Source organism: Perna viridis, chromosome 7 (genome assembly GCF_037379345.1).
Source record: "Perna viridis isolate PV_CMFRI_1.1 ecotype Kerala chromosome 7, ASM3737934v1, whole genome shotgun sequence".
NCBI lineage: Eukaryota > Metazoa > Mollusca > Bivalvia > Mytilida > Mytilidae > Perna > Perna viridis.
Window position 1 is genome coordinate 27,094,539 of NC_142451.1, and position 25,705 is coordinate 27,120,243.

General features: G+C 31.1%; 1 protein-coding gene, 1 long non-coding RNA gene and 1 pseudogene across 4 annotated transcripts in view; 1 reads left to right on the plus strand and 2 right to left on the minus strand.

The window, feature by feature from the left end:
- Nucleotides 1-21,468, plus strand: LOC148612080 (uncharacterized). The gene is made up of 4 exons (XR_015924303.1): nt 1-61; nt 1,852-1,925; nt 3,900-4,035; nt 19,894-21,468. It is a non-coding gene; the product is annotated as an uncharacterized LOC148612080 (long non-coding RNA).
- LOC148612081 (uncharacterized) lies at nt 11,804-15,093 on the minus strand (annotated as a pseudogene).
- Nucleotides 21,432-25,705, minus strand: part of LOC148612082 (uncharacterized) — a 9,521-nt gene continuing 5,247 nt past the window's right edge. The window contains exons 3-5 of one of the 3 annotated variants that reach the window (XM_088593198.1): nt 22,450-24,395; nt 21,997-22,101; nt 21,432-21,738 (exon numbers count right to left, since the gene is read on the minus strand). In XM_088593198.1, the coding sequence (XP_088449324.1) occupies nt 21,734-21,738; nt 21,997-22,101; nt 22,450-22,636 (297 nt within the window). In that variant the 5' untranslated portion in view covers nt 22,637-24,395 and the 3' untranslated portion in view covers nt 21,432-21,733. The other 2 variants (XM_088593197.1, XM_088593199.1) reach the window with 2 other exon arrangements.

The window sequence follows — 25,705 nt, forward strand, 5'->3', positions numbered from 1 at the left end:
AAATTCCAAACGTAATCTTTCCTGCTTGGATATGAAACATAACACAAATACGATGTTTGAGGTACTTTAAATTCGTATCTTATCTTTTTTATCAGAACGATGACACAAGCATTCATTGTATCTATACTTGCTCCATTGTGCTTCCCATTTCTCTATGTAACACTATTTATTCTTCAATGTACAAATCTAATAATGCATGGACATCACTAAATAATCATACGCATTTCATTTCATTTCACATGTTTCATTTATATGTTATAATTTATATATATATTATTTTATTTTCATTTATTTTTTATTTCAATTATTATCTTTTTTTTTTAATTTTAATTTTTATTTATTCTATTCGATTTTATTTTATTTATTTGTTTATTGGTTTCAACAGTAAAAGTACCGCTAACATAATTAATAGGAATTTTGTACATAGAGTTCGTTCCGTTTAAAATTCTATTACGTATTTGGAAGAAATTTCTTCTGTCATTACCAATCACAGGGGCGGATCCAGAATCTTAGATTAGTGGGGGGCACAGCTCCGGGCGGAGCGAGTCGAAAAAATGTTTGAGGTTAATTTTTTTGAAATATTCTTCTAGAGTGGGTGCAATGTTGATATCTTTTGTGGTAAAATTAAAGAAAAATTAAAGTTTCAACCTAAAACCGCCTGTATCTACCTCTGACAACCCATGCTTTGCAAATTTTAGTGGGGCACGCCCGCAACGACCCCGCCTGAATCCGCCCCTCGAATCAGGTACTGAGGTACTGAGAGTATTATAAATAGTCCATTATTTAAAGTCTTTTTTGGAATAGATGTGATGACGAAATGGAATAAACAATTTGAGAATTTTTAAGTAAGGTCGGGTCAATTTTTATAAAGTACACACACTTACCAATGATAAAATAGATATGAAAAATCTTTAAGTGTTTTGTTTTTATTCCTCGCTGGAGTTTGTAATCGCACATTTATCCCACGCTACACTTGTATTTGCGCAACTGAGATATGGTTCGCTCTCCTTCATACATACATTGTAACATGAACTGAGATTTTTACTTCGTTCTTTTTCTGAAGTAAATGAGACGAAGACCAAGTATGCTCTAACTAGAAATTTTGTTTGATATTGCATGTTAAAGATCACGTGGAAAACAGTCATGCAATATCCCACCTCATTAACACAAATATTGCACAGGAACAACGCCTCTGACGAAATTGGCCCCGCCTTTAAAGAATTGTCATTTATTTTTAAGTACCAGTCTACATATAATTCAGACACTGCCAATAGTAAAGTGATTCATGGCGAAGAAAAGCCCACCTAACAAGCAATGCTTTTTCAGTCTACAATTACTATATTTTCACATAATGATAGTCATTTCTGCATTCAAATATGCACAAATTATAAAATTATACATTCATCTACCACTAAAATCAAACAAATGAAACAAAATCAAGAATGATAACTCTTGCAAAGAACCAAGGTCATGTACAATCTAATGTAATTTTTATCTCAAAAACGCACTAACTAAATGACAAATTAAGACTGGTTATGTGACCAGTAACTGTTCCTGAACAAGAAATAAAATTGAATTCAGTGGATTTTTGACATTCACGAATCACCTTCTGTCTGATATTTATAAAGACTGCTACTTAATATTTTATTTTGACTTATCGCTGAACGAGAGCATGAGCTACCCGTGCTTGTATATTTCTCATTGATCAATTATCGTGTGGTCAATTCGTATCACAAATCATTTATAGCAGCGCCTTCCTTGTTATCCAAATAGACTTCTCGCCCTGCGGGCTCAAAGTCTATTTGAATAACTCGTACGATGGTGATATAAACATATCTTATACATCCACAGGAACCTTATATGGCCAGGATGAAATATTCACATCCAAGGAAAAAGTATCATATAAAACATTCTTCTGTTAAATTGTAAGTACACACCAGACCCCAGCGCCAAAAAACTGAAATATTCGTAGAATTTAATTTTTTACTCAGTTAAAAGCAAACCACATTTACTCCGTCACAAAACTTTTTTTTCTCAAATTTCAGAATGTTTTCATTTGAGGCGGTCAATTTTACTCAGAATAATATAATTGAGAAAATTCTCAGACTGAGTATAATTTTTTACTCAAATAGTTTTGTGGCGCCGGGGCCAGATCTCTGACTCGCTCACTACGATATCTATTTAGTTATAAACCTCCTTATAGTACATCTGTATAAAATTGATAGCGTTTGTCTTTTTATAAGGAGCGCCCATGCTTAAACAGGACATGGGGCCTAATGAACTGGCGGAGTAATATGTCCCCACAGAGCATAAAATGAAATTTAGGAAGGATTACCTACTCTAAGAATTGTGGAGAATTTAGTCAATCTAACCGGAATATGGTTGTCGAGTCTGCGGATATAAATGCATACTAAATAGAATTATCCGAATCACAAAACTGAAAATACAAATTGACTTTTATAAGTACGCATAATTTGACCTTCAAATCAACATATACATTTCAAATGGTTATATCATTAATGGCTTTCAATACTTATTCAACATTAAATAAATCATTCAAAAAAATAAACATCAATATTATTGGTGACATTAACAATTTCTATTTCTACCTAAAGTTGGACAATATAGGCCGTAAAACATTGAAAATAAAAGTTACCTTGACCTATGGCAAGCCAAAGTGGACAAAAATGAGTATTTTCTAATATTAAAAAATGATTTTTTAATATTACAAATTTATTTTCTAATATTACAAATTAAATTTCTTATATCACAAAATACTTTTTTAATATTAAAAAATCATTTTTAATATTAAAAATTTAATTGAATTTCTAATATTAAAAAACGACTTTTTAATATTAGAAAATGCATTTGTTGTATTCAGTTACGATTTTGCAATATTGCAAAGTGATTTTCTAATATTACAAATTCATTTTTTAATATTATAAATTAAGTGATGTTTTATAATATTAATAATTCAGGAATTTGTACTATTAGAAAATGAATTTTTAATATTACAAAATGAATTTCTAATATTAAAAAATCTTTTCTAATATTAAAAAAAACTTTTCTAATATTAAAAAAAAATGATTTTGTAATATTAAAAATTCATTTTCTTATATTACAAAATATTGATTTTTGTCCACTTTGGCTTGACATATTGACCTGACGCATTAATGATGGCTTGAAAAATATAGACATCCCTTCAAGCACTTGACAATTTAGTCCGAATTTCCTCTGACCCTGCAACCCTCCTCTTTTTATTTGGATATTGATATGTCGGGTTGGGGTCAGAACGATGTGCTATACAAAAAGTTGGAGATTTAGCGGTACCGAGGAGTATCGCCCTTCAAGCGCTTGTAACGACTTTCAAGTTGAAATTGTGCATGTCACACCTACCTAGTTCGATTCCGATTCCAAAGGTAACAAGCTCCGCCTACTCTCTATTACGGTTCAAAATGTCAACAAAACAGGGTCTCGCGTGGAAAATTATCGAAACTTCAATAATAAATTTCATTTTTGTAGCAAATTTGGTACAGGAAAATGATTCCAGAATCAAACTAGGTAGGTGTGACATGCACAATTTCAACTTGACAGTCGTTACAAGTGCTTGAAGGGGGTACTCCGCGGTACCGCTAAATCTCCAACTTTTTGTATGGCACATCGTTCTGACCCCAACCCGACATATCAATATCCAAATAAAAAAGAGGAGGGTTGCAGCTTCAGAGGAAATTCGGACTATTGACAATTATAGAAATGATTACTCCAACTACTGAAATGACAACTATGAAGGTTATAATTTAAAACAAAAACTCACCCTGTGGTGGGTCAAACACAAAAAATGGTTACTGCCATTTTCTAAAAATGAAACTCTATAAATATAATTTCTACTTTCATATTAGCACACGGAACTTCTGCCAGCAGTTGGTTTTGAAAAGATCACGATTCATGAACATGAAACACGAAGAACCAATACGTTATAATATTATGTTATACTATACACACTCGGGATGCAAGGGTTGGCACCCTTTTTTATTGGTAAATATATCATTTTCATGTGTAAAATCACTAAAAATGGCAAATCATTTCCTAGCACTCATTTTTCTCAGTAACCTCAGCTGACACCCCTCCTTTTCAAAGTGTCTGGATCCGACCCTTCATGTTTGTTACTGTATGGATCTAATATGGGGTAGGCATTGCCTAAAACAGCGAGCACCGTGACCTCTACCATACATGTACCATCTGTGCGAGACTCGTAAAAATAATAATGGACATCACAAAGAGGGGGGTCGACCCGGATGAAAAGTTTTTCTTCGCAAGTGCAATATCCTTATTTATATTTAACCGGCAAGCAAGATCAATATTTCTTTTTTAATATCTGTCTTGTTAATTAATGGGGGATTTTTTTTTCAATCAATTTTACTTGAACATTCCCCCCCCCCAAAAAAAAAAAAAAAAAAAAAAAAAAATTCCAACCGCATACCCCACTTTCCCCTCGCTCTCAGAATGGTCAATAAATTTATAGCACTTCGCAATACTTTACATTTTTTATCTTTAAGGGCATCTCTAGCAACATCCATTTCAGTTATGGCCTGTCAGATCAATCTGTACTGATACCGGAAATATTACAGTTCTCCACGGATAGTGGGAATATTTTACACATCATGTGACGTAAACAAAATTCAGACGACAGCTGCAAAATCCAAACAAGAAAGTGATTGCCTTTCCTATCTTAGGAAAGCTAGGCTTCGATTTTGATATTTTAATCGGAGTTATGTTTTTTTTTCCGAGGCGGGTTAGGTTTTTGATAACAGCAGTTGTGGAACAGTGGAGAGACACGTACGTACATCCACGTTTTATATAAACATAAGTCATAACATTTACTTATTTAAATAAGTAAAACAAATTAGAAAAAGACTTGAAAACTATCAGAAAAGATGAGTCTATCTTTACTGAAACGTAATCTCAACCTATATTTTTTTATTTGTTAATTGAAGGAAATAATGAATTTTCTCCGTAAGGACAGTCACTTTTTGTAACATCCGGGACACGACTTTTTTTCGTTAGTATATTGGGGAACCTTAAGGGAAATTTAGAAAGTACACGTAATAACAGTAGAGCTCACATCGCTTCGCGGCGCTCGCTATTAGTACTTTATTATTTAGTAATATTCATTGTTAAGATACACAAATGCTTTGGATTTTTTTCTGATTCAAAAATGTTTCCTTGCATTTCTATGGCAAACCAAAGTGGACAAAAATGAGCATTTTCTAATATTAAAAAATGATTTTTTTAATATTACAAATTCATTTTCTAATATTACAAATTAGATTTCTTATATCACAAAACACTTTTTCAATATTAAAAAAATCAATTGAATATCTTATATTAAAAAATTATTTTTGAATATTAGAAATTGATTTTCTAATATTAGAAAGTGGATTTGTCGTATTCAATGACAATTTTTTAATATTAGAAAATCGTTTTGTAATATTAAAAAATGTGACTGATTTTCTAAAATTACAAAATGTGTTTTATTTTATTATATTACTAAATCAGGAATTTGTAATATTAGAAAATGAATTTTTAATATTAGAAAATGAATTTATAATATTAGAAAATAAAATTGTAATATTAGAAAAAGAATTTGTAACATTAGGAAATAAGTGTTTTCTAATATTAAAAAAAGATTTTTTAACATTACAAATTAGATTTCTAATATCACAAAACACTTTTTAATATTCAAAATTCAATTGAATTTCTAATATTAAGAAAAGATTTTTTAATATAAAAAATTGATTTTCTAATATTAGAAAATAGATTTGCCGTATTCAGTTGCGGTTTTTTAATATTAGAAAATCATTTTGTAATATTAAAAAATGTAACTGATTTTCTAATATTACAAATTAATTTTCCTATATTACAAATTCATTTTCTTATATTACAAATTCATTTTCTTATATTACAAATTCATTTTCTAATAATACAAATTCAATTTGTAATATTAGAAAATGTGTGACATTTTATAATATTACTAAATCAGGAATATGTAATATTAGAAAATGAATTTTTAATATTACAAAATGAATTTCTAATATTAAAAAAATGATTTTGTAAAATTAAAAATTCATTTTCTAATATTACAAAATATTGATTTTTGTCCACTTTGGCTTGCCATACGTTTCAATCAAAAAAGCACATGTATGTTGTGATCTCAAGTGTACATTTTTGTGACCAAGGATTTATATATAGCATATTTAAAAATCCTTGATGTGACTATATGGATCTTTATCATTTCTATTATTTCTACTTAAGGAAAGCAAAAGGTCTGCGCTACTTTTTAGAAATAATACGCAACAAAATAAGTAATAATCCCGGTCTGTATACCACGACTTCAATATAGATATGATTTTTTTATATTCAAAAGAAAGAATAAAGGGCGGTAGTCAATTGGCTAGGATGGTACAATAAAATTGAAATGGACAGAAAATTGACACTGATTGATCTGCATGGTAAATGCAAAGTAATGCTTAAAATAATGAATTGAATGTGTAATGCAACAAAAATTTATTCCTGATATACAAAATATAAGACCAACCAACAAATCATGTGATAAAAAAGTAAAACAAAAACAAAGAAGTAAAGCAAATTGTGTGACAAAATCATCATTGTTTCTCCAAAAAAAGATGGTACACCTAGATACAAATATGTAGTTCTTGATAGAGATTCCTCATACTTTGTAAAAATAATTCCAAATCATCTTCCAAATATTTTTTTAGTCTTATATTTTTAAAAGTGAAGAAAAAAGGAGAAATTTGCTGGATAGTCGTATAAAACATGTATACGCAATATAGCGTAGTGCATGTATAACAAAAGAATATATTATTCAAGACTGACAATTCTATATTGTTTTTCGCTGCATAACAATATTAGGGGATTGGATAATTTAGAATATAATTTCACTGCACATGTGATTTTCAAAACGTGGTGTAGGAAGTAGGTTTTCGATACTGATGAAGGTTTGGTATTTTCTTAAATTTCTGATGGTACTTAAATCCACGAATATTCACGCTGAAAGTAAATATAGTATCAAATTCGGTTTACATATCAACTACACCTGAAGTTAAAATTCGTTTTAGGGAAAATGTCATACATTTTCTTGGAATACAATAAGACCTGTAAAACGTTCTTATGATACGCTATCACTGATACCGTTTCTCAAGCACCTCTCGTAGGTAAGTGTATGACGTCATCAGTGAAGTGCGGATATCAAACGGAAATATCAACAATAAATCAACCTTTTTCCGATTGTGGAAAAAAAGGGTACTAAATTGAAAAGATGATAGTACGTGAACATTTTGTGATTTGTTTTCAGTTAATCTCCAAACTTTCATGTTTTACTTGAATTTTTCGTTATTTGGAAATGCAGTAGATTTTTGTTAAAGACTTTCTTTGTTTAAATTGATGCGAAAACGAAATGGCGGTATCGAATTAATGGACGAGTGGAACGATCGAGGCAAAAAAGAGATTGGAAAACGTTGTTCAAACGGTGTATTCTGTGCTCATGTCGTGCTCACATTCATAACAGAGGTTCTCATTCAGTTCCCTTTATTTATCTTTTACCTTGTTCACTTTTGAACCAAAATTAATTAAGGTATATACATTATATTTTTTGTCTTAGATCTGTCTAATTCTTCTAAAAATGACTTTGCTTGAGAATTTTAACATAAAAAAACATAAGTCACTAAACTTGATTATGAGACAGTCTAACATTAATGTTGGTGATTTTGGACAAGATTTCAAGTATATCATATAAAAAATTCACCCTATTTTGTAATCTATTAAAATTACAAAATGTAATAAAAATGTACATATTTGTTCCCTGTTTAAAAAATGTGACATCAGACATTTTTTATTATTGTTTCAAGTTTTACTATTTTATACCCTAATGTCAATATTTATCTTGAAATAAAACCAAATTTATTTTTCCCACCATATCAAACACTTTTTGCCCGTTGAAAATCCACATTTCTTTATGAATTTTAATGATGACCGACAATGACGCTTCTTGTTCCGATACCAACAATTTTCTCCAATATTTCAAAGACAAATCCATACCAATTACTTCATATTGCTGTTCTTCACCCATTGCATCCAAAATTTTCAATTATAAAAGGCTATTGCAGAACCCCGATGTTGAGGACTTCAAGGCTAAATCATCTGACTGTTCTTGCAAAAAATTTCCATTCAAATATGGTCCTTCTGGTCATGTCGTTACGGGAGATTTAACCCCATCATCGAAAACGAATCTCTGCGAAATATCCTTTCTAAAGGTCCCAGGTACCGTGAACCACGCTCCATAAATTGGAATTATAACTTTAGAGTTCTTTTGGATGCCACGGAGGACTATGCAAGAAATGGATAAAACGAGAACAAGAAGAGATTGATTCACTGTCAGAGTGTTTAAAGGCCGTGAGGTCTTTAATTTTGAAACGAATGAAAGTTTTAAGTAGGTCAATGAGTGCCAAGGCTACAGCAGTTTTCAAAGACCCCGATGTAGCAAAAAATTTGTCTACTATACATGACAAATATATTCTCGTACCAGCAGACAAAGCCCAAAACAACATTGTTTTTGTCTGCAAAACGTTTTACATTCAATGTTTATTGTCAAAAATAGACGTAGAAAAATAGTAGCAGTGATAAGACCTATACTGCCATCACACTCTCCATGTAAGAGTTTGTGGAAAACCATAAATGTGTGCTATCCTCCTTTGGGCTCTCTACCAAGGACAATGAATGTGATTTACCGTCTATGTACTGGATTCCTAAATTCCACAAGAATCAAAACAAACAATGTTTCATACATGGATCTGCAAAATGTACCACCAAACCTCTTTCAAAGTTTTTAACTTCTATACATACAACTGTCAAAGAGGGTCTGCAATCCTACCAAGACACTTGTTACTCCCGTAGTGGTATTAATTCAATGTGGATCCTTAAAAATTCGAAAGATCTTTTTGATCAGTTCAAAACTATTGATCTGAATATAATAGCATTAAAACCTATGATTTTTCAACACTATAGTTCTATTCCCCATACTCAGTTAAAATCCCGACTTAAAAACATTATACATCGTTGTTTTTCCAAAAAGATGGTACACCTAGATACAAATATATAGTTCTTGGTAGAGATTCCTCATACCTTGTAAGAAATAATTCCAAATAATTTTCCAAATATACGGAGGAAGATGTTTACAAAATGCTGGCATATTTGTCCAGTGTGGTGGTCCTGTTTTTCAACAAACGGTCGGCATTCCAATGTGAACAAATTGTGCTCCTATACTTGCTGACCTATTTCTTCACTCTTATGAGGCTGGCTTCATAGCTATTCTTATCCAAAAGAAAGAATATCATTTGGCTAGATCCTTTAATCTCAGTTTCCACTATATAGATGACGAAAACTGTCTATACAATTAGTATTGAATCAGCAGATGGAATTATCTAGTTTATCTAGTTTTCAGATTTGTATTTGATTTAACAAGTGCGAAATACTTATTGAGAAGCAATATTTAAACAATATTATAAGGGAGGTGATTCATACAGTTAAAAAACCACAATATCCACCTTTTTCCGTTATTCAGAAAACGTTTGATATACCTTTAACACATACTCTTCGGAAATAATGGCACCAGATCTGCATTTGTGAGTTAGAATGCGAATGTGAATGACTTCAGAACAATCATTACCCTCTTAGAAACGCCTAAGATAACAATAATAGTAATGAAATAATGGGAAAAAGTTTGTTTATTTTTTGGGGTGTTGTATCCTTGTCACATTTTTAGTATGGTATGTTTTATGTTGATCAACCATTGTTGGGATCATTATTTCCGCGACTCTCTAGACTGAAAAATATACCTGGTTTCACAGATCAATCTGTACCTGGTTAAAGAGTCCATGTATCTATATTTTTAAGGAATGTGGTGATTATTTTATGCTTAATAGATAGAACTTCTTTAGACCAGCATTTTGAGCCCTCATTTACTGAAATCGCACAAGGGGTTGCAAAGTTATGACATTTTTAAAGTCCCAAAATCATCCCCCCTTTTTTCCACTCGCAATGAAATCAGAAAATGACTTTAAGCCATTTTTTGAAGGCAAATACTGAAGCCATTATTGAAATGACATCATTCAACATTTATTTTCTCAAAGAATGGAGTCTTTTTATTGAAATTACTATGTATTATGACCCAGCCTTTTCCTCTTTCAGAAATATAACCAACCCAAGTACTACGGCAAGTCTGTTTTGACGGGGTCGAAACAGCCTCCATGACCATTTTTCCCTGCCAAAAAATAAAAATGCTTACTACAAACTTGTTTCTTGGCTTAATTCGTAAGAGAACTACAAGAATTCTTCAAGATATAAGTGTTTAGAATCAATCCAAACATAAAATTTAAGATTGATCAACTACTTTATATCCCACTTCTACCATTTCATCCTATAATGGCAAAATGGCACTATAGTATCTGTAGTGCAGTGCAACCAATTCAGTATAAGACTAATATTCCATATCACTTAATGAATCACGTCTTTAAAAGTAGTAAAGATATGATCAAGAAAATTGGCATGCTTTGTCATTATAGAATAAGCAAAATTTTTATTTTGGTTTCGAGTGTCGTCATGGAGCAATGGCGGCCATTTTGAATCAAGATGGCCGCCAAATTATGACAATAGTTTGTTTCTTTCACTTAGTCCAGATTTTTTAAGCTAGTCCTTTCATGTTTTGTTATTTCCTGTATTATGAAACTATTTATTTGTGTACTGTAGTATATTACATGAGAGACGAAAGGAAAGGCAGCCATTTTGAATAATTTTGAACATTTTGAATAAAAATGGCTGCTGCTCTCGTTGATATCCATTCCGCAACCAGAAAGTTTATTTTCAGCAATAACTTTCTTAAAAATCAACCTATTTTTACAATCTTGGTATCATTTTTATCGTCTCATTCTCATCTTTCTTTCTAAAACTACATGTTTTACTTTAAATTGAATGTTGTAAAAGTACATGTACATGTATAGATTTGGTAAATGAAGAATTTTTATAATAGACACTATAAAAATCCTAAGATAAGTGAGGAACTTTTAAATGGTAAGTTTCAAACTTGTTATTTTTTTTAATGTTTACTTCTTGTTTTATTCAATGCTTCAGATGCTTTCATGTAAAACAGACCAAGTTTTGTAAGGTTACTGACTGAATTGATTTAAAATAGTTGTTAGGTCAAAATATCAAGATTCTGGTTTTGCCATAATAGCTTTACACTATAATCATATATGTTATTTCGATAAGCAACTGTATTTGTGCAATGTAAGTGGTTCTCTTTTGTGTGTATGTGAAGTTTTTACATCTTCAGGCAGTAATAAGCAGAGCGAAATGTTGATTTTACTTCATTTATTGTTTTTCTTGATCAACACAATACTTAAATATAACTGCCATCATGATCATACAGTGAGTCAAGACAAACCAAATCTAATGAAAAAGAAATATAAAAATCTATTTAAATATCAGTTAGTAAGAATATCTGTTGTAATTGCAAGAAATAATTACAAGAAAAATCAGTATACACATGTAAGAATGTAAATACAACATGACATGATAAAAAATTGAGTCAATGCAGTACTTTTGCAGTGAAACTGACCTTATGTTTTTTTAAATGGTGTGATATTTTAATAGAAAAGATATTTAATTTTCAAAATATTAATCTGATAAAACCACTACAACAGTTATGTCAAGACATAAAAAATGTCGAATTTTTTAGGTGTCTTAATTAAGAATAATACATGCATTTTATGATAGCAGATATGATGCATGAGGTCAATTTCTCTACAACATAACTTATGATTTTCCTATAAAAACAGCAATTACATCTATATGGAAAGTCCAAGGATTCTCTACAATAAAAGATCATTAATTTAGTATGTGTACTAGATGCTATGAATAGATAAAAAAAAATGGTAAAATCATTGTACTACTGAAAGTATAACAGATATTAATTTTCTTGAATAAGTGTACACGTCATACACAAAGACCTAGGAAAAATATTCATCATAATACTTTTTATATTCAGAACAAATAGATTCAGACTGTGTTAAAAACCAGGTTCTACCACTGGTGTCCTTGGGGTTGATCTCAAAATCTGAATAAAAGATAAAAATTTTTTCAACAACACTAATGTCATCTTTGTTGGGCCATTTGAAGACATTTTTCTTAAGGTTAGATGGCAAAATAAATTTAACTTCAACAAGCATATCATTCTTACATGATAAAACTTGACCTGGATACCAAGTATCCATATAAGCAACAGCAACATTCTGTCTAACTCTAATAGAAAAAGACTTGGGAACATATGAGTTCTTAGAAACATTATCACAATTAGATTCATGTGTATCATTATCAGAATCAGTGTCTGAACTAGAGCAGTAATATGTGTTTGTCTTTCTTATTTTTTTAGTAACTGGTTCAGAAACTGAACTTTTCTTATTCTTAATGAAATTTATTTTTTTTGGACAACCTCTCTTTGTTCTTGCATAAAAGCCTCTCTTTCCTCTTTACTTTTTATACTAAAATTAAAAAATGAATATTCAGACTCTGTTTCAAGTTGATCATTAGAAGTAGTAGGCTGCTCTATTAAACATTTTAAATTTGATACAAGTTTTTCCAATGAAAACTGTACATTACTTGAGGAAAACTGAAATAGTGTTCTGTCATCAACAATCATACCCAATACCTTTTTCCTAAACTTGAGTTGCGTTTTTACTGCCTCAATTTTTTCATTTTGAGTGGACAACATCAATAAATTATTGTTGATGTCATTACAATTTTGCCACAAACCACCTATCAATTGAATATCTTTTGAAATTTTTTCTACCTCTTTCTGTTTATTAAATGTTTAGACAATTTCTCATCCTCTCTCTTTTTTAAGAGTAATTGATGTTGCCTTTGAATTAAAATTTTTCTTTCCTTAAACTTTCTAATAACCTCTGGAGTTTTACTTCTTGCTAATCTAAAATATTCACATTTTTTTTCTTCTTCTAAATTCGACAACCAATTAATTGTTTTATTATTTGTAAATAAAATCATACCCTCAAGGGCAATCAAGTTTGCATTTGGCTTTTCTCTTTGCAAACGGTCTAAATTAGCAAAGTCTCTTTCTGATATGATATTGGTAGTAGCTACTGTTTTAGACTGCCCCCTAAGATTTTTATCAACCCCTTCAGTGTTTTCATTTAAACAGCCACCTGGAAAACAGTCACTCAACTGCCTTTCAAGTACTAATTGAAAATTCAACAAAATAATTTGTAAAGCTTCTATAGTGAGAACATTAAAATCATCATCATCAACATCAAACAAATAATCAAAAACTTCATCCTTTTCATTCGTAAAATTATCAGATAAAATTTTGCCATGAATCTACTCTGAGGCATCTGGAGAATAAATTGACCTAACCTTGACCCATACTTCATTCAGATCTAAAATATGATCTGTGTTTTCTATTATTCGCCATAAAGGCCCAGTTAATAGTTTATCAACAATACCAAATGCCCTGCAACCAGCTAAGTATACTGGATTAGATAAGTATTTGTATACTGCATTGACTAAACCATTTCTTTTCTCTTTTTCAAAATAACACTCAATAAACTCTTTAATATTATCTTTATGATAAAAAACAGCAGCACCCATGACAAAAAGCAAATTAATACGATGTCCATGAAAAGTGGTCATCTTTAAATGTATGTCTAATTCATTCAAAAAAGTTTGAAACAGTAGTCCATAGCCAGATTTTTCATCTGCACCTGGAATACAGAGCTTACAAGAAGCTTTGATAAAGTCAGTTGCACATTGATTATAAGTAAATTTTTGTGGACATTCATCATCAAAATTTGTAACATTTTTTTCCCATTGCTTTAACCCTGCTTCTGCCTGAGATGCAAAATTCACAATTACATGGAGGTTACATTTAAAACCATTCAATTTAGCAACTTTCTTTTTTATATCAGCTGGGGTGTCATCATCTTCAGGCATACATTCTACTTTCATTTTTTTCTAAACAATCCTTCAAACAAGAATTTACGATGTGCCTGTCTGTCATTAAGTTTTTAATAGATAAAAGGAGTTCTGCTTTTCTAGCTTTAACATCATCATGGTTTTTTTCCAATAAATTTCCCATATCAAATAGAACTTATCTATCAATTTAACAAAGTTTTCAGTGTTTCCACTTACAAGTTCACTCAAGCCTAAAGAATACTGACCCGATGATGTGCCAACCTGAACACCCCCATACTCTCTACCTTTTCTTTTGGTACCATCAGTGTGTAAAGTGTTAAAATCGCTGCTAAGCATTGCTTCTGCAGTCTGAAATTGGGCTAACAATTTAGCCTCAACAAACATGTACTCTGCAAATGTTTTCTTAGGAAGCCTATCAAATTTAATTCCAACCATCTTATCTAACACCGTTTTAACAATTGTTTCTACATTCTTCACTCCAACATTCATGGATAAAAGTGTGGCATATACCTCACGTACACAGTCAACATAGTTTCCATCTTTAAAAAATTGAGCATGTTTACTTTTCAACAACTCATCCATCTGTTCCCTTAAAACTTCATTTTCATTTTCTAAATAACTTACTAGCACATTATTACTTGTACATTTATCATGTGCTGGTTGGTGTACTTGATTCAATAGAATATCTTGAGATTTAAACTTTTTCTGAAGAAATGCATGCTTTTCCCTAACCTCTTTAACCTTTTTTTCAATCTTGCATTTTTCTGATTGAAGGGTCAAAATTTTATCATATTTCCTTTTAATTCTCTTATTAACATTTCTTACAGATAAAGTTGCTAATTTAGCAGCACTGTTCTCATATTTCAATTTCAATTTTTTGTACTCTTTCTTAAGTCTAAACAGCTTAAGATTTGAGTTACATTTTTGTTCTCTGGTTTTTAAATACCTTTTCTGTAATTTTGATACATCAAATTCATTATTTGGGACCTTTTCAAGTACATTCACTACATTATCAACTTTTTTACTTACACATACTGATTTAGGTTCTGAAGGTAGGGCAATATTTGGCATTTAAGAATTCAAGTAATTCTTCAGTTCTGTTTTGACGTCTCAATGCTAGTTGCTTAAAGTAAATCCTATCAAATTGTCTTTTAAGACCATCTGGATCAGGGAAATAATCTAATTTACACAAGTGGTGAATCCAAAATGCTAGCATGTTTAAGTGTCAAATTGTGATGAATTCTGAATTTCCTTAAATCACAGACCAACCCTTTTGTACAATTATTTGGTTTCTCTTGAGGAGTTGGCTGTAACAACCATTGTAATTCAATATTCTTTCCCTCCAGTATTGGCCCAACCTCTACAATTTTTATACCTATTGCTTGTTCCTGTGCAAGCTCAGCAGACCCTTTCTTGAGAACCCTCATCATCTTATTTCTTATTTTTCTTAAAAAAGAAGAAATATTATCAACACTTCCAACATTCAAATTTTCTAAGATAATTGGAATATTTTTTTTTAAATGACAGTTCTTCAGTGTTTTCAATAACAACTATGACACCATTCCAAAAGATGTACTCTCTCCAGATCTTCTTCTCCAATCTTGCTAATGCCCATTCATCTATTTGAAAAAAATAATTTATAAGTAATTATTTGATAGAAATCTTCTGCAGATCACAAGTGACATTGACCAGCAACATCAACCTGAAACCTAAACATTACAAAACTGTGAAATTAGTATTAGTGTTACAATATATACCATTCAGCATGTAATTATACCCTAACTCTTGGCAATATTTATTTGTGTATCCTCATCTACATGAAATATGCATGTCCTCCATAACATGTACTTTCACTTTAAGTCGGCCAGCGACAATGTTACAAAAATGAATCTGATGTCCAGCAGCAGGTAGCAATCCACATTTGAAGATCCAAAATTGTCTTGCAAACTCATTAGCATCATAAAGGAATTAAGAATTGACATCAGTTAACTGAAAGAAAGAAGAAGGGACCACAAAGAACCAGGCTCAACAAGCAAAAAGACTCAATTATTAGTCAAAAATACAATTCTACTTAAACTTTAATGAATTATTATTAAAAAGCTAATTTAAAAAGTAAAATTTACAAACTGCTCTCAAATTCAATATTGCACAATAATTCTAAAATGACTCTCTATATATTATTGCATTCTGTATATTTTATTTTCAAATAAATCTTATCAATAAAAAGATTGACCAAAGAACTAACCGGAATAGTTTCTGTCTGTCAATAGTTGGTATATCTCCCCCTTGGTGATCCCATTTGCCAACAAGTACTCAATAGTAATATTTTCCAATTGAGTACTTGTTGATACATCTTTCAACAATTCTCCCAGTGTAATAAATGTAGTTCTTGACTCAACAGCGGCTAATAATATAATCACAGATCAATGAGGGTTTGTTTAGAACAATTTGTATAACTCACAATATTCATTAACCATAGCCAGCAAATTGAATTATATAATTATACATCAAAACACCCTAGACTGATCAGAATATAGTACATGTAGTTGAAAAAATTAAATACATGTACATGCACTAAAATGTACAAGTATTTGCTAAGGACGGAATTACTTTCCCTAACAATACGCTAAACACTTACTTAATACCGCTTGAATATTAACAGAATACTAAACGCTTACTTAAAACGGCCTGAATATTTCAAGAGCATTGATAATGTTGGAGAAAAGTAAACAAGCACACCCCTTTTCCTAAATGTCGTATTCGGTAGCTAAGCAATCATATTCGTAGCAGAAGAGAAAAATAGAGATTTTAAATTTCATTATTCTTTAAATAATAAATTATCATTGACGTAAATCCTATGTAGAAACTCCAAATTTACTTACAAACACAGTGCGAATCGATAACGTATTCCGTAATGTCAAGGTCAGCCATGACGGTCAAAAGTGTCTCGAACCTTCTATAGCCGCTTATTCCAACACCTAAAATAAATATGTTCCTGATTACAAATCGAGAGCAAAGACAATTAAATTTAAAGAAAAAAACTTCAAGAATCCGAATATGCATGTCGTTAAGCCATACTCCGTATATTTACCTTATTTTTTTCACTTGGAAAGATTGAAAACGAAATTTCACGGTCGATTTGGAAAGTGTACCGGAAACGACTTCCATTCTAAAGATATTTAAATCCTAAGCTCTCATTGGGTTTTATTTTTATTTCAATATGACGTCAAGAACATATTTATTTTTAAGTTTGAAAGAGGTATACTCCGCTGAAAAAACGTGCCGCGCGACGTTAAATGCGTATCGGTACCGTTACAAAAAATGACGATAATTTGTCCACGTACCGAGAACTATAAACAACAAGACTTATATTCACTACAAAAAGTATTTTATTAAATATTTATTCATAAAAAATCATAGCTAATGTAACGTCCGAAATAGAAGGATTTTGGTAACGTAAATATAAGTCAAATTCTTTACCAGAAAACAAAATGGCGGCCATATATGGTCGCATTGGCTTCTCTGCCTGGTACAGTAACCAGTCAAGACAATTGAATACAGCCTTTCTGGTCGACACTAGGTTATCACATGCAACAGCAGAGACAATAACAAACTCAACTGAACATAAATTGACAACAAAGAACTTCTTCTGTGTGATATGTCAAGTTTTGCATCTGATGATGGTTGACAAAAAAGAGAAATCAAAAGTATGACACAGTAAACAAATCGGTTCTCATGGTGCAGTGATGACTTTAAACTTGTTGCAACCTAACTCTGTTCCAGAGGTCGATCATGAGGTTTCTGTGCATGTAACACAGTACAAATTGTCGATGAAGTTTCGGGCAGGTTTTCGCAAAACATATGAGTTGTGATATAAAAACTCCATACGCAGGTGCCGAAGGGATGTTGCCAAAGACGAAAAGAAAGTTAACAATACAGATGATATGTCATTGCGTATAGCTTGATAATGGGTTTTCCTTTTCAATCGATCATCAAGTGTAGGTCAATTAAGATATGAGACTGACTTCATTGTGTCTATAGTGTCTTTTATCTCAAGTTTTATTTTGGTGAAGATGCAATGTATATCTCCGAAACTAGGATTGTTTAAAGACAATACGTAATATATATCGCAAAATCTGAGATCAAAGGATCTTGTTAAGCAATGTTCCTTATTTTGGATCAGATCTGCTATAAAGTCAGCCTTATAGGAGTGAAGGAATAGGTTAGCGAGTAGTAGAGTATAGTTTGTTCCCAATGGAATGCCGACCATCTGTTGAAAACACGTCCACCACAGTTGACAAATATGCTGTCGATCAAACACTCGTGCAATTTTACAACATATTTCTCGGTATATTCAATAGATGATTTGGAATCGTATTTTACAACGTATGAATCCTCTCTACCAAGTACTTTGTATTGTATCTAGGTATTCCGTCTTTTTCTTTTTGTTTTGAAGTAACAACGGTGTATACTATTTTTGAGTCGGGATTTCAAATGTGTATGAGGAAAAGTAGTATAAATGATAAAAACCATAGGTCTTGATGGTATTATCTTCTGATAATAATCTAGCATTTAGGGTATCCAGCAGATCTTTCAATATTTTCCCATTGATTTGATACTATGGGGGTAATAAGTGCGGTTAGTCTGAAGACCTTCTGTGACAGCTTTAAATATAGAAGTTAATACGAGAGTTTCGAAAGAGGCTTGACAGTCCATTTTGCAGATCCAGCTATGAAGCACTGTACATGTATGGATTCTTGTGGAGTTTTGAAATTCAATACATGGACGGAAGATCACAATCATCGTCTTAAGTAGAAAAAAAAATGAAAGAGGGTAGTTGAGACGGATTTATGGTTTTGTCTATCTCTTCTTTAGAAAGTTTAGTAACAGTTTTAGAGGATGTTGTGGAAGAATAAGTCAAGTCTTATTACTGCTGTTACGTTCTACGTCTATCTCTAATAATAGTAATTGGATGTAATGCTCCTTGCAGACAACAACAATGTTGTTTGGGATGTGTCTGCTACTACAACATATCTGTAATATATAGTAGACAGTATTTTGAAACTTCAAAAAGAAATATCGGCACACTCTCGCATTTACTCAAATTCATTGTTAGGTTGGTTCTGAGAAAAAAATATGAATTGAATTAATTGAAGAATTATGTCTATTTTGAGTGTATAAGGTAGTAAACTTATATTGGTCCGAATCTATATTTGGCTTTCAATATGGATATTTTTGGTGATGGGTACTTAGTGGCAATATATTTTTGGGTTAGATCTTCCCATTTATTTGGTTCTAATGCTACTGATGAGAGGTTACTACTTACTTTCTATTTCTAGGCATGAATTGTGTAAAGCAATAGTTTTTAACTGATATGGTTTCGGTTTAACAGTTATATTTTTGCACGTTTTTTTTTACGTTTTTGATGAAGTTTTGATTACCTTAATTGTTAAATTTCACTTGACAAATTTTAAATTACGAGGAACTGATCACTCCAATTGTTTTTTTTTTTTTTTCGTTTTATCAATGGATTTTTAGAAGGAAAGGAAAGTAGTGCTTAGTGCAGGGCGTAGTTGTAATAAAATCCATGCAAAAATACACTTATGTTAGAAGACATTATGCCAAATGTTTTTGTCGATAAATTTTGCAATAATATGTTGTTAGATGATTCGACTTTAGAATTTTAATGTTAAAACATAGGTTACTAGTGTCGATTACATGTTGAAAAAAAAACTCTATAAAATGTCTATTAAATATGTAGAAAGAATACTTAACTGATATTCTCCAATTTCATGTCCACTGTAGACATAGTTGTTATCAAATTTTATTATTTTTTAGGAACATAATTACTGAAACGTCCGCAACCTACAGTAGTATTGTGTTTATTGAAGAACTGTTTTCAATTGCTCTTTGGATTATGGGATATAAATAACTTTGAGTCGGTTATTATTGAATTATTGAATATGAAAGGTTCTTCATTTTTAACATTTTAAATTTAAACAATATTATGTTATATTCTCTCTAGGCCAAATAAGACTTGTAATTTAGATGTTAGATGTTGATGCTTTGTATAATAATGGTCATTGTAATACAAGCTGTTACGGATTTATATATGTCGTGTATGCAAAATTTGATATTTTTAAGCAGCAGCTGTTTTCTGAGAAATCACAATGCATTGAAGGTATATTTCAAGTTGCAAATATTTTTCGTGCTTCAAATAAAAAAAAAGTTTCTGTTTTGAGTTATTTGTTTTCTTTTATTAGTTTTTCGCTTTGTTTTGTCCTGATTTTTTTATTTTTATGGTATAAATTTAGACTCTCAGTAAATAAAATAAAAAATGTTTCAATTTATTTTTTGTTGACACATAGATACGTGGGTAGGATTATAAAAATATCTAAAAACAATATTAGATTTGATGAGTGTGGGGTGCACACGGGATTACTTAACCCTTGCATTATTCTACTCCAAAAGAATATTGTTCAATTTACAGCTTCTTTAAACAAGTCCATACGCATTTGTGAATCCTTTTTTTTTTTTTTAGAAAATTCCGAAACGGATATGTCCGGTCTTTGTCATTGCCGACAATCTAAAAAAGATTATTTATCATTACGTGCTTATATTTTGGCTACTCCATTCGGTTTGCAATTTGCCCTCTTGAAAAAGTGGAAAACAGATCCTAGATTACCACATTTACTCACAAAAAAGCATGACCAGATAGTAGGAATGGTTTGAGATGGGATTAAGCATGCTGACTTCGCAGGTCAAATTTATGAGGTAAGAAAGCAATATGAAAAATGTTAACTCAATGTGACGCAAAATGGTTCTCAAAATGATGTACAAAGTCACACGACTGTGCGAAACGCCTTTTACACAAGTGCAACTGCATATTGAATGCGAAAAATACTTCTCGATAAATACCTGATGTTCAGAATTTCGTTACAGATACAAGATGTAATTGCGCTATTTGATTCCGCAAACTGAAATTTCGGATAATGTAATCCGTTCGTACGGTCCAAAAACTGTCTGAAAAGTAATTTAAGCTGTTTTCACAAAGGCCGTTAAGAAATGAATACTTTATCTATTTGATATAATTCTTACAACAGGATTAAATATTGTTTTTTTTTTAAAATATAATTCTTACAACACGATTAAATATTGTTTTTTTTTTAAATAAAATTCTTACAACAGGAAGAAATATTGTTCTTGATTAAAAAAATGTTTTACCGTTTTATTTTGTTGACTAGTGTATATTCAGATCATTAAAGGCGAAGGTGCCTTATTTACATTATTGAATTAAACTGTATGTTACTAGTGTTTGCAGTTTTTGCAATTCGTTTGCTTATTTACCTCATTAATAAAACAAGTATCATCTGTGAAAAAAAGGTTCTTTTTACGAAAACTCAAATTGATGCTAGTGGGCTATTGTGACGTGCTGCTAATTTATGATTGTTATTGGCAGTTTCTTTATCTTATGTACAAATAGTTTTTATTTTAGTTTCTGTACTGTTTTATTTGATGCTTTATCTTCTTTCTTTCTTCAACGCTGTGTTATTAACTGCTGCTGTTATATAATGGCTCTCAATCATGAAATTATAAAATTATATACACTAATGAAATCGTAAAATAATTTATATTATAAATCATCTAGGAACCGATGATTTAAATACGCCGTGAGTGATCAAGCTGAAATAAAAAGGAAAATAATACATTGCACGAGCTTTTTTTCATTTTTTCCGTTTAAAGTCATTAAAATCTAAAAAATAGTTATTGTAGAAAATTTGTCGTTGAGCAGTCAATGAGAACTTTTTGTGGCAAAACACTTTTGGCATAATTATGCGAAAGTGAATGAAACCGAAAAGGACACTAATTAATTTTGTCAGGATATAATAATCTACGATAAGAGCTTTATGTATTACATGTCTACAGAAACATTCTCTATACCTTTAACACATATTCTCTTGTCAAAATCACATTGCAGCCCAGAGCGGCATTCATGAGTTACAGGACCGCCTAGCATCATTACCATAGTACAATCATTACCCTCATCTAAAATGAATGATTAATTTGTTTAGAAATATTATACAAATATTTTTTTGTTTTGATTTTGTTTTTGTTTTGATGCTGTTGTACTGTTTTGTATTGTTTTTGTTTTGAGGTTTCTTTATTTGCTGTAATTTGTGTTCTGTCGATAAATTTTCTTGTGTAAATTATTTCTAAGTTTAACTGTGCTTATCTCAGTATGCTGAAAACGACCTAGTTCTTTTACACAATTTCAGAAAACTTAAACTTGTGACAAACAATACTTTAAATCACTTTTTTAATACGTTATTCTTTGCATTCGTCTCTCAACATTCAAGGACTTGCAACTGGTGGTAAAATTAATATTCCACTTACCTAATTGCTGAATGCAATTGTCACAACATCCACATACCCCTCCATTCTTCACGAATCTTCCTTTACAAGGCAAGACTGGTTTACATGGTTTAAAGTTATCGCAGATATTCGGCGTACACAAAATCATTGCTTCGGATGCGATAGCAAGTAAGACGACACCTATCATACACGGAACAAGGAACTTCATTTTGTGGTTGACAATTGTTTCAAAATTACTATTAATTTATACTATGATGTTTTTGCCTGAGGTCATACCGATGAGACTTGTTTTTAGATGTTTATTATTAATATCTAATAGCACATGAAATAATTAGTATACAAGCTGTTGCAAGTTTCCCAATAATTAGCATAAAACAAGTAATGATTACTTCAAAAGTGTCTAGTTTTTCCTTTTGGCAAATTGTTATCATTTATTCTGAGCAGTCACAATACATTAACAATGTTTTTCCAGTTAAACCTGTCTAACTAGACACTTTTCGAGGTACCTTCGTTTTATTTTGAATGTATTTTGAACATAAGTAAACCTTTCATCTGCCTTACCGGATCCATTTTACAGTCCAGAGGAGGATCGATTTAAACAGGTTTCACTGAACAAGTGATAAATAAGGTTTGTAAGTTTCGTTCTACTCAGCGGATTTGTTTATGTAGAACGTATTGAAATTTGGAGAATGATCTGCATTTTATTGTTTACTTCCAGGAACTGAAAACGCTGTATTACAGTCCAAAATCTTATATTTTACTCTTTTTCTTAACTGTATTATTATGTGAAAGTAGATATTTGTTAAATTGATTGGTATTTTTACACGAAAATATGTTTTGCATTTATATACTGAACCCAACTCTCTGAAAATGACAAATCTCTATGCATTTGAATGGTAGACTACGACCCATTCTCGTGAAACCGCGGAGTCAGATGACGAGACTTACAACACTATACAAATAAACCTATTATATGAATATGAATATTTTTTTATATGCTGTACACCTGCGTCAAGGAGTAATCTCTCATCTCGTGCAATATTCGATCACTGATTATATAGAGTGTTTTGTTTTGACACCAAAACGAAACATTGTTTTGAAGTTCCAAGGATGTCGTTGGATTAAAATGAAATAGTTGTTTTTTTGAGGTTTTTTAGGGGGTGTTTGGTTTTTTCGTTTGTTTGTTTGTTTTCGTTTTTGTTTTTGTTTTTTTCTTTTTGTTTTGTTTTTTTTTTTTTTGTTTTTTGTTTTTTTTTTTGTTTTTTGTTTTTTACGCATGTTATTTTCGCTGAGAATAAAGACATTATTGCTGTGTTGATCTGTCTTACATTTGATACAGAAACTAGCTTTGATCGGATGAAAATACTTTGCACAGCCTAACATATTCCGACGGTTTTAAGCCTCACTCTTATATCGGTTTTATATCACTGCACTTTTAATGTCTTTATATATTGTACTGCATTATTCGATAAACCATTGCTTAAAATAGAATATCGTAGATTTCAAGAGAATCAAAACCCCAAAATCTATTTTGCAACGTGAAATAAAATAAAAATAAATGAAACTATGGCTTATCATTATTAAATTAATGACTTTGGATGAGGTTGATATCATTATTTATCAACTAGAGAGACCTAATAACTACCGAAGCCACTGGAAAATCATGATACTAACTGAAATTTAAAGTTATAAACTGTTTTTTTTTATTTTCTGAACTCTTTTGTTCCACGCCTGTCTGAATGAAACTAACATGCTCAAAGGTGAAATTCATGACAAAAATGTAAGCATTTGTGACATTCCTCATTTTTTTATTTCTAAGAAATGTACTGTATAATATCTTGGAAGTGTAATCGGTATCTACGTTGGAACGCATCGCAGGGTCTCCCAGTCGCACCGCAGTCCTGATTTACATTTGTAGTTTTGAAATACACTCGCTAAAAGCAACTCGGAACAATCGTCACCTTCATCTAAATGATAAAAAAAAGTTTTAATTTCTGTAACTTTACATGCAAATATGCTTTAAGAGTATTGCTTTTCTTCAGAGGTTTTTTTTTTTAATTTGCCATCCCTAAGCCTCAGTTTTATACCAGTCCGGTGTCGCTTTCTGACGACTTTTTTTCAAGACTTTATTGGACAATGTAAGAACCAATTCACATCAGGTATTCATTATCATTACCTTTATCTTTAGCTGACACAAATAATGAAACTGCAAGAAGCAATAATGACTTGTTTCCTGAAATGTTAGGCGGTTGTTAGGAAACGTTTTCAATAAAACCTATATTAAATGCAGATGACGTAGGGAAAAATGGCTCTACATGTCTACTTCTTAGCCACAAAGTATTTGTTTCAATGTTCAATATACATACTTCTTATTTCTTACTTAACTTAAAATAACGACTTATTATCTCGAATACATATCTTTTTCCTTTTCTCTACATGGCAGGGTTTTACAGCCACTGCAAAATATTAAGTGATGATTCATCTTGCCAATACAGATTCGTTTTTTGTTTATTATTATTTTTTCTATTAAACCATTGAACTTATTTATTCACAGTTTTTATTTTTTTTCTCATCATGTAAGAGACAGAACGGAACAAATATACAGAAAACAAGATAATATAACGAGAATTGTAGGTATAGTGCAGATGTCAAGGAGACAACAACCCCATCCTGCCCAAGGCCACCCATTGGTCTTCAATGAACAAAAGGAAATCCCCATCCCACTGGGCAAGCTATAGCTGGCCACAAAAACATCATTATACAGTTACAGCAAAAGAGTTTCCTATATATACTCAAGTACCATAAAAATAAACTAAAGGTAAAAACTAAACAAGATATACAGAGGCCAGAAATTCCTGACTTGGGACAGGCGCAAAAAAATGCAGCGAATTTAAAATACTTTGGTTTGATCACAACTCTTCTCTGAAAATATTGGCACTGTGGAAAAAATATAGTACACGAATAAACACACCTAGAATCAATTTAAAAAGACAGGCCTGCAATTGATATATAGAAACTGAAATTACGCATATGTACAGACTAAGGACTACTAGAAGTTAACTGACATGCTAGCTCCATACCAGCTAGACTAATGATGGACATATACATGTAGAACCAAATGAAAAGATAAAATAATGAAGGACCCAAGCGCACGTGATATCTTAGATTATCAAGATTTTATAGATTGCACGCGGAGTTATATCATGATAGTTAAACAGAAGATAAATATAAAGAAATAAATTATTTTCTCTTTACAATTGGTTTGAGTACTGAAAGA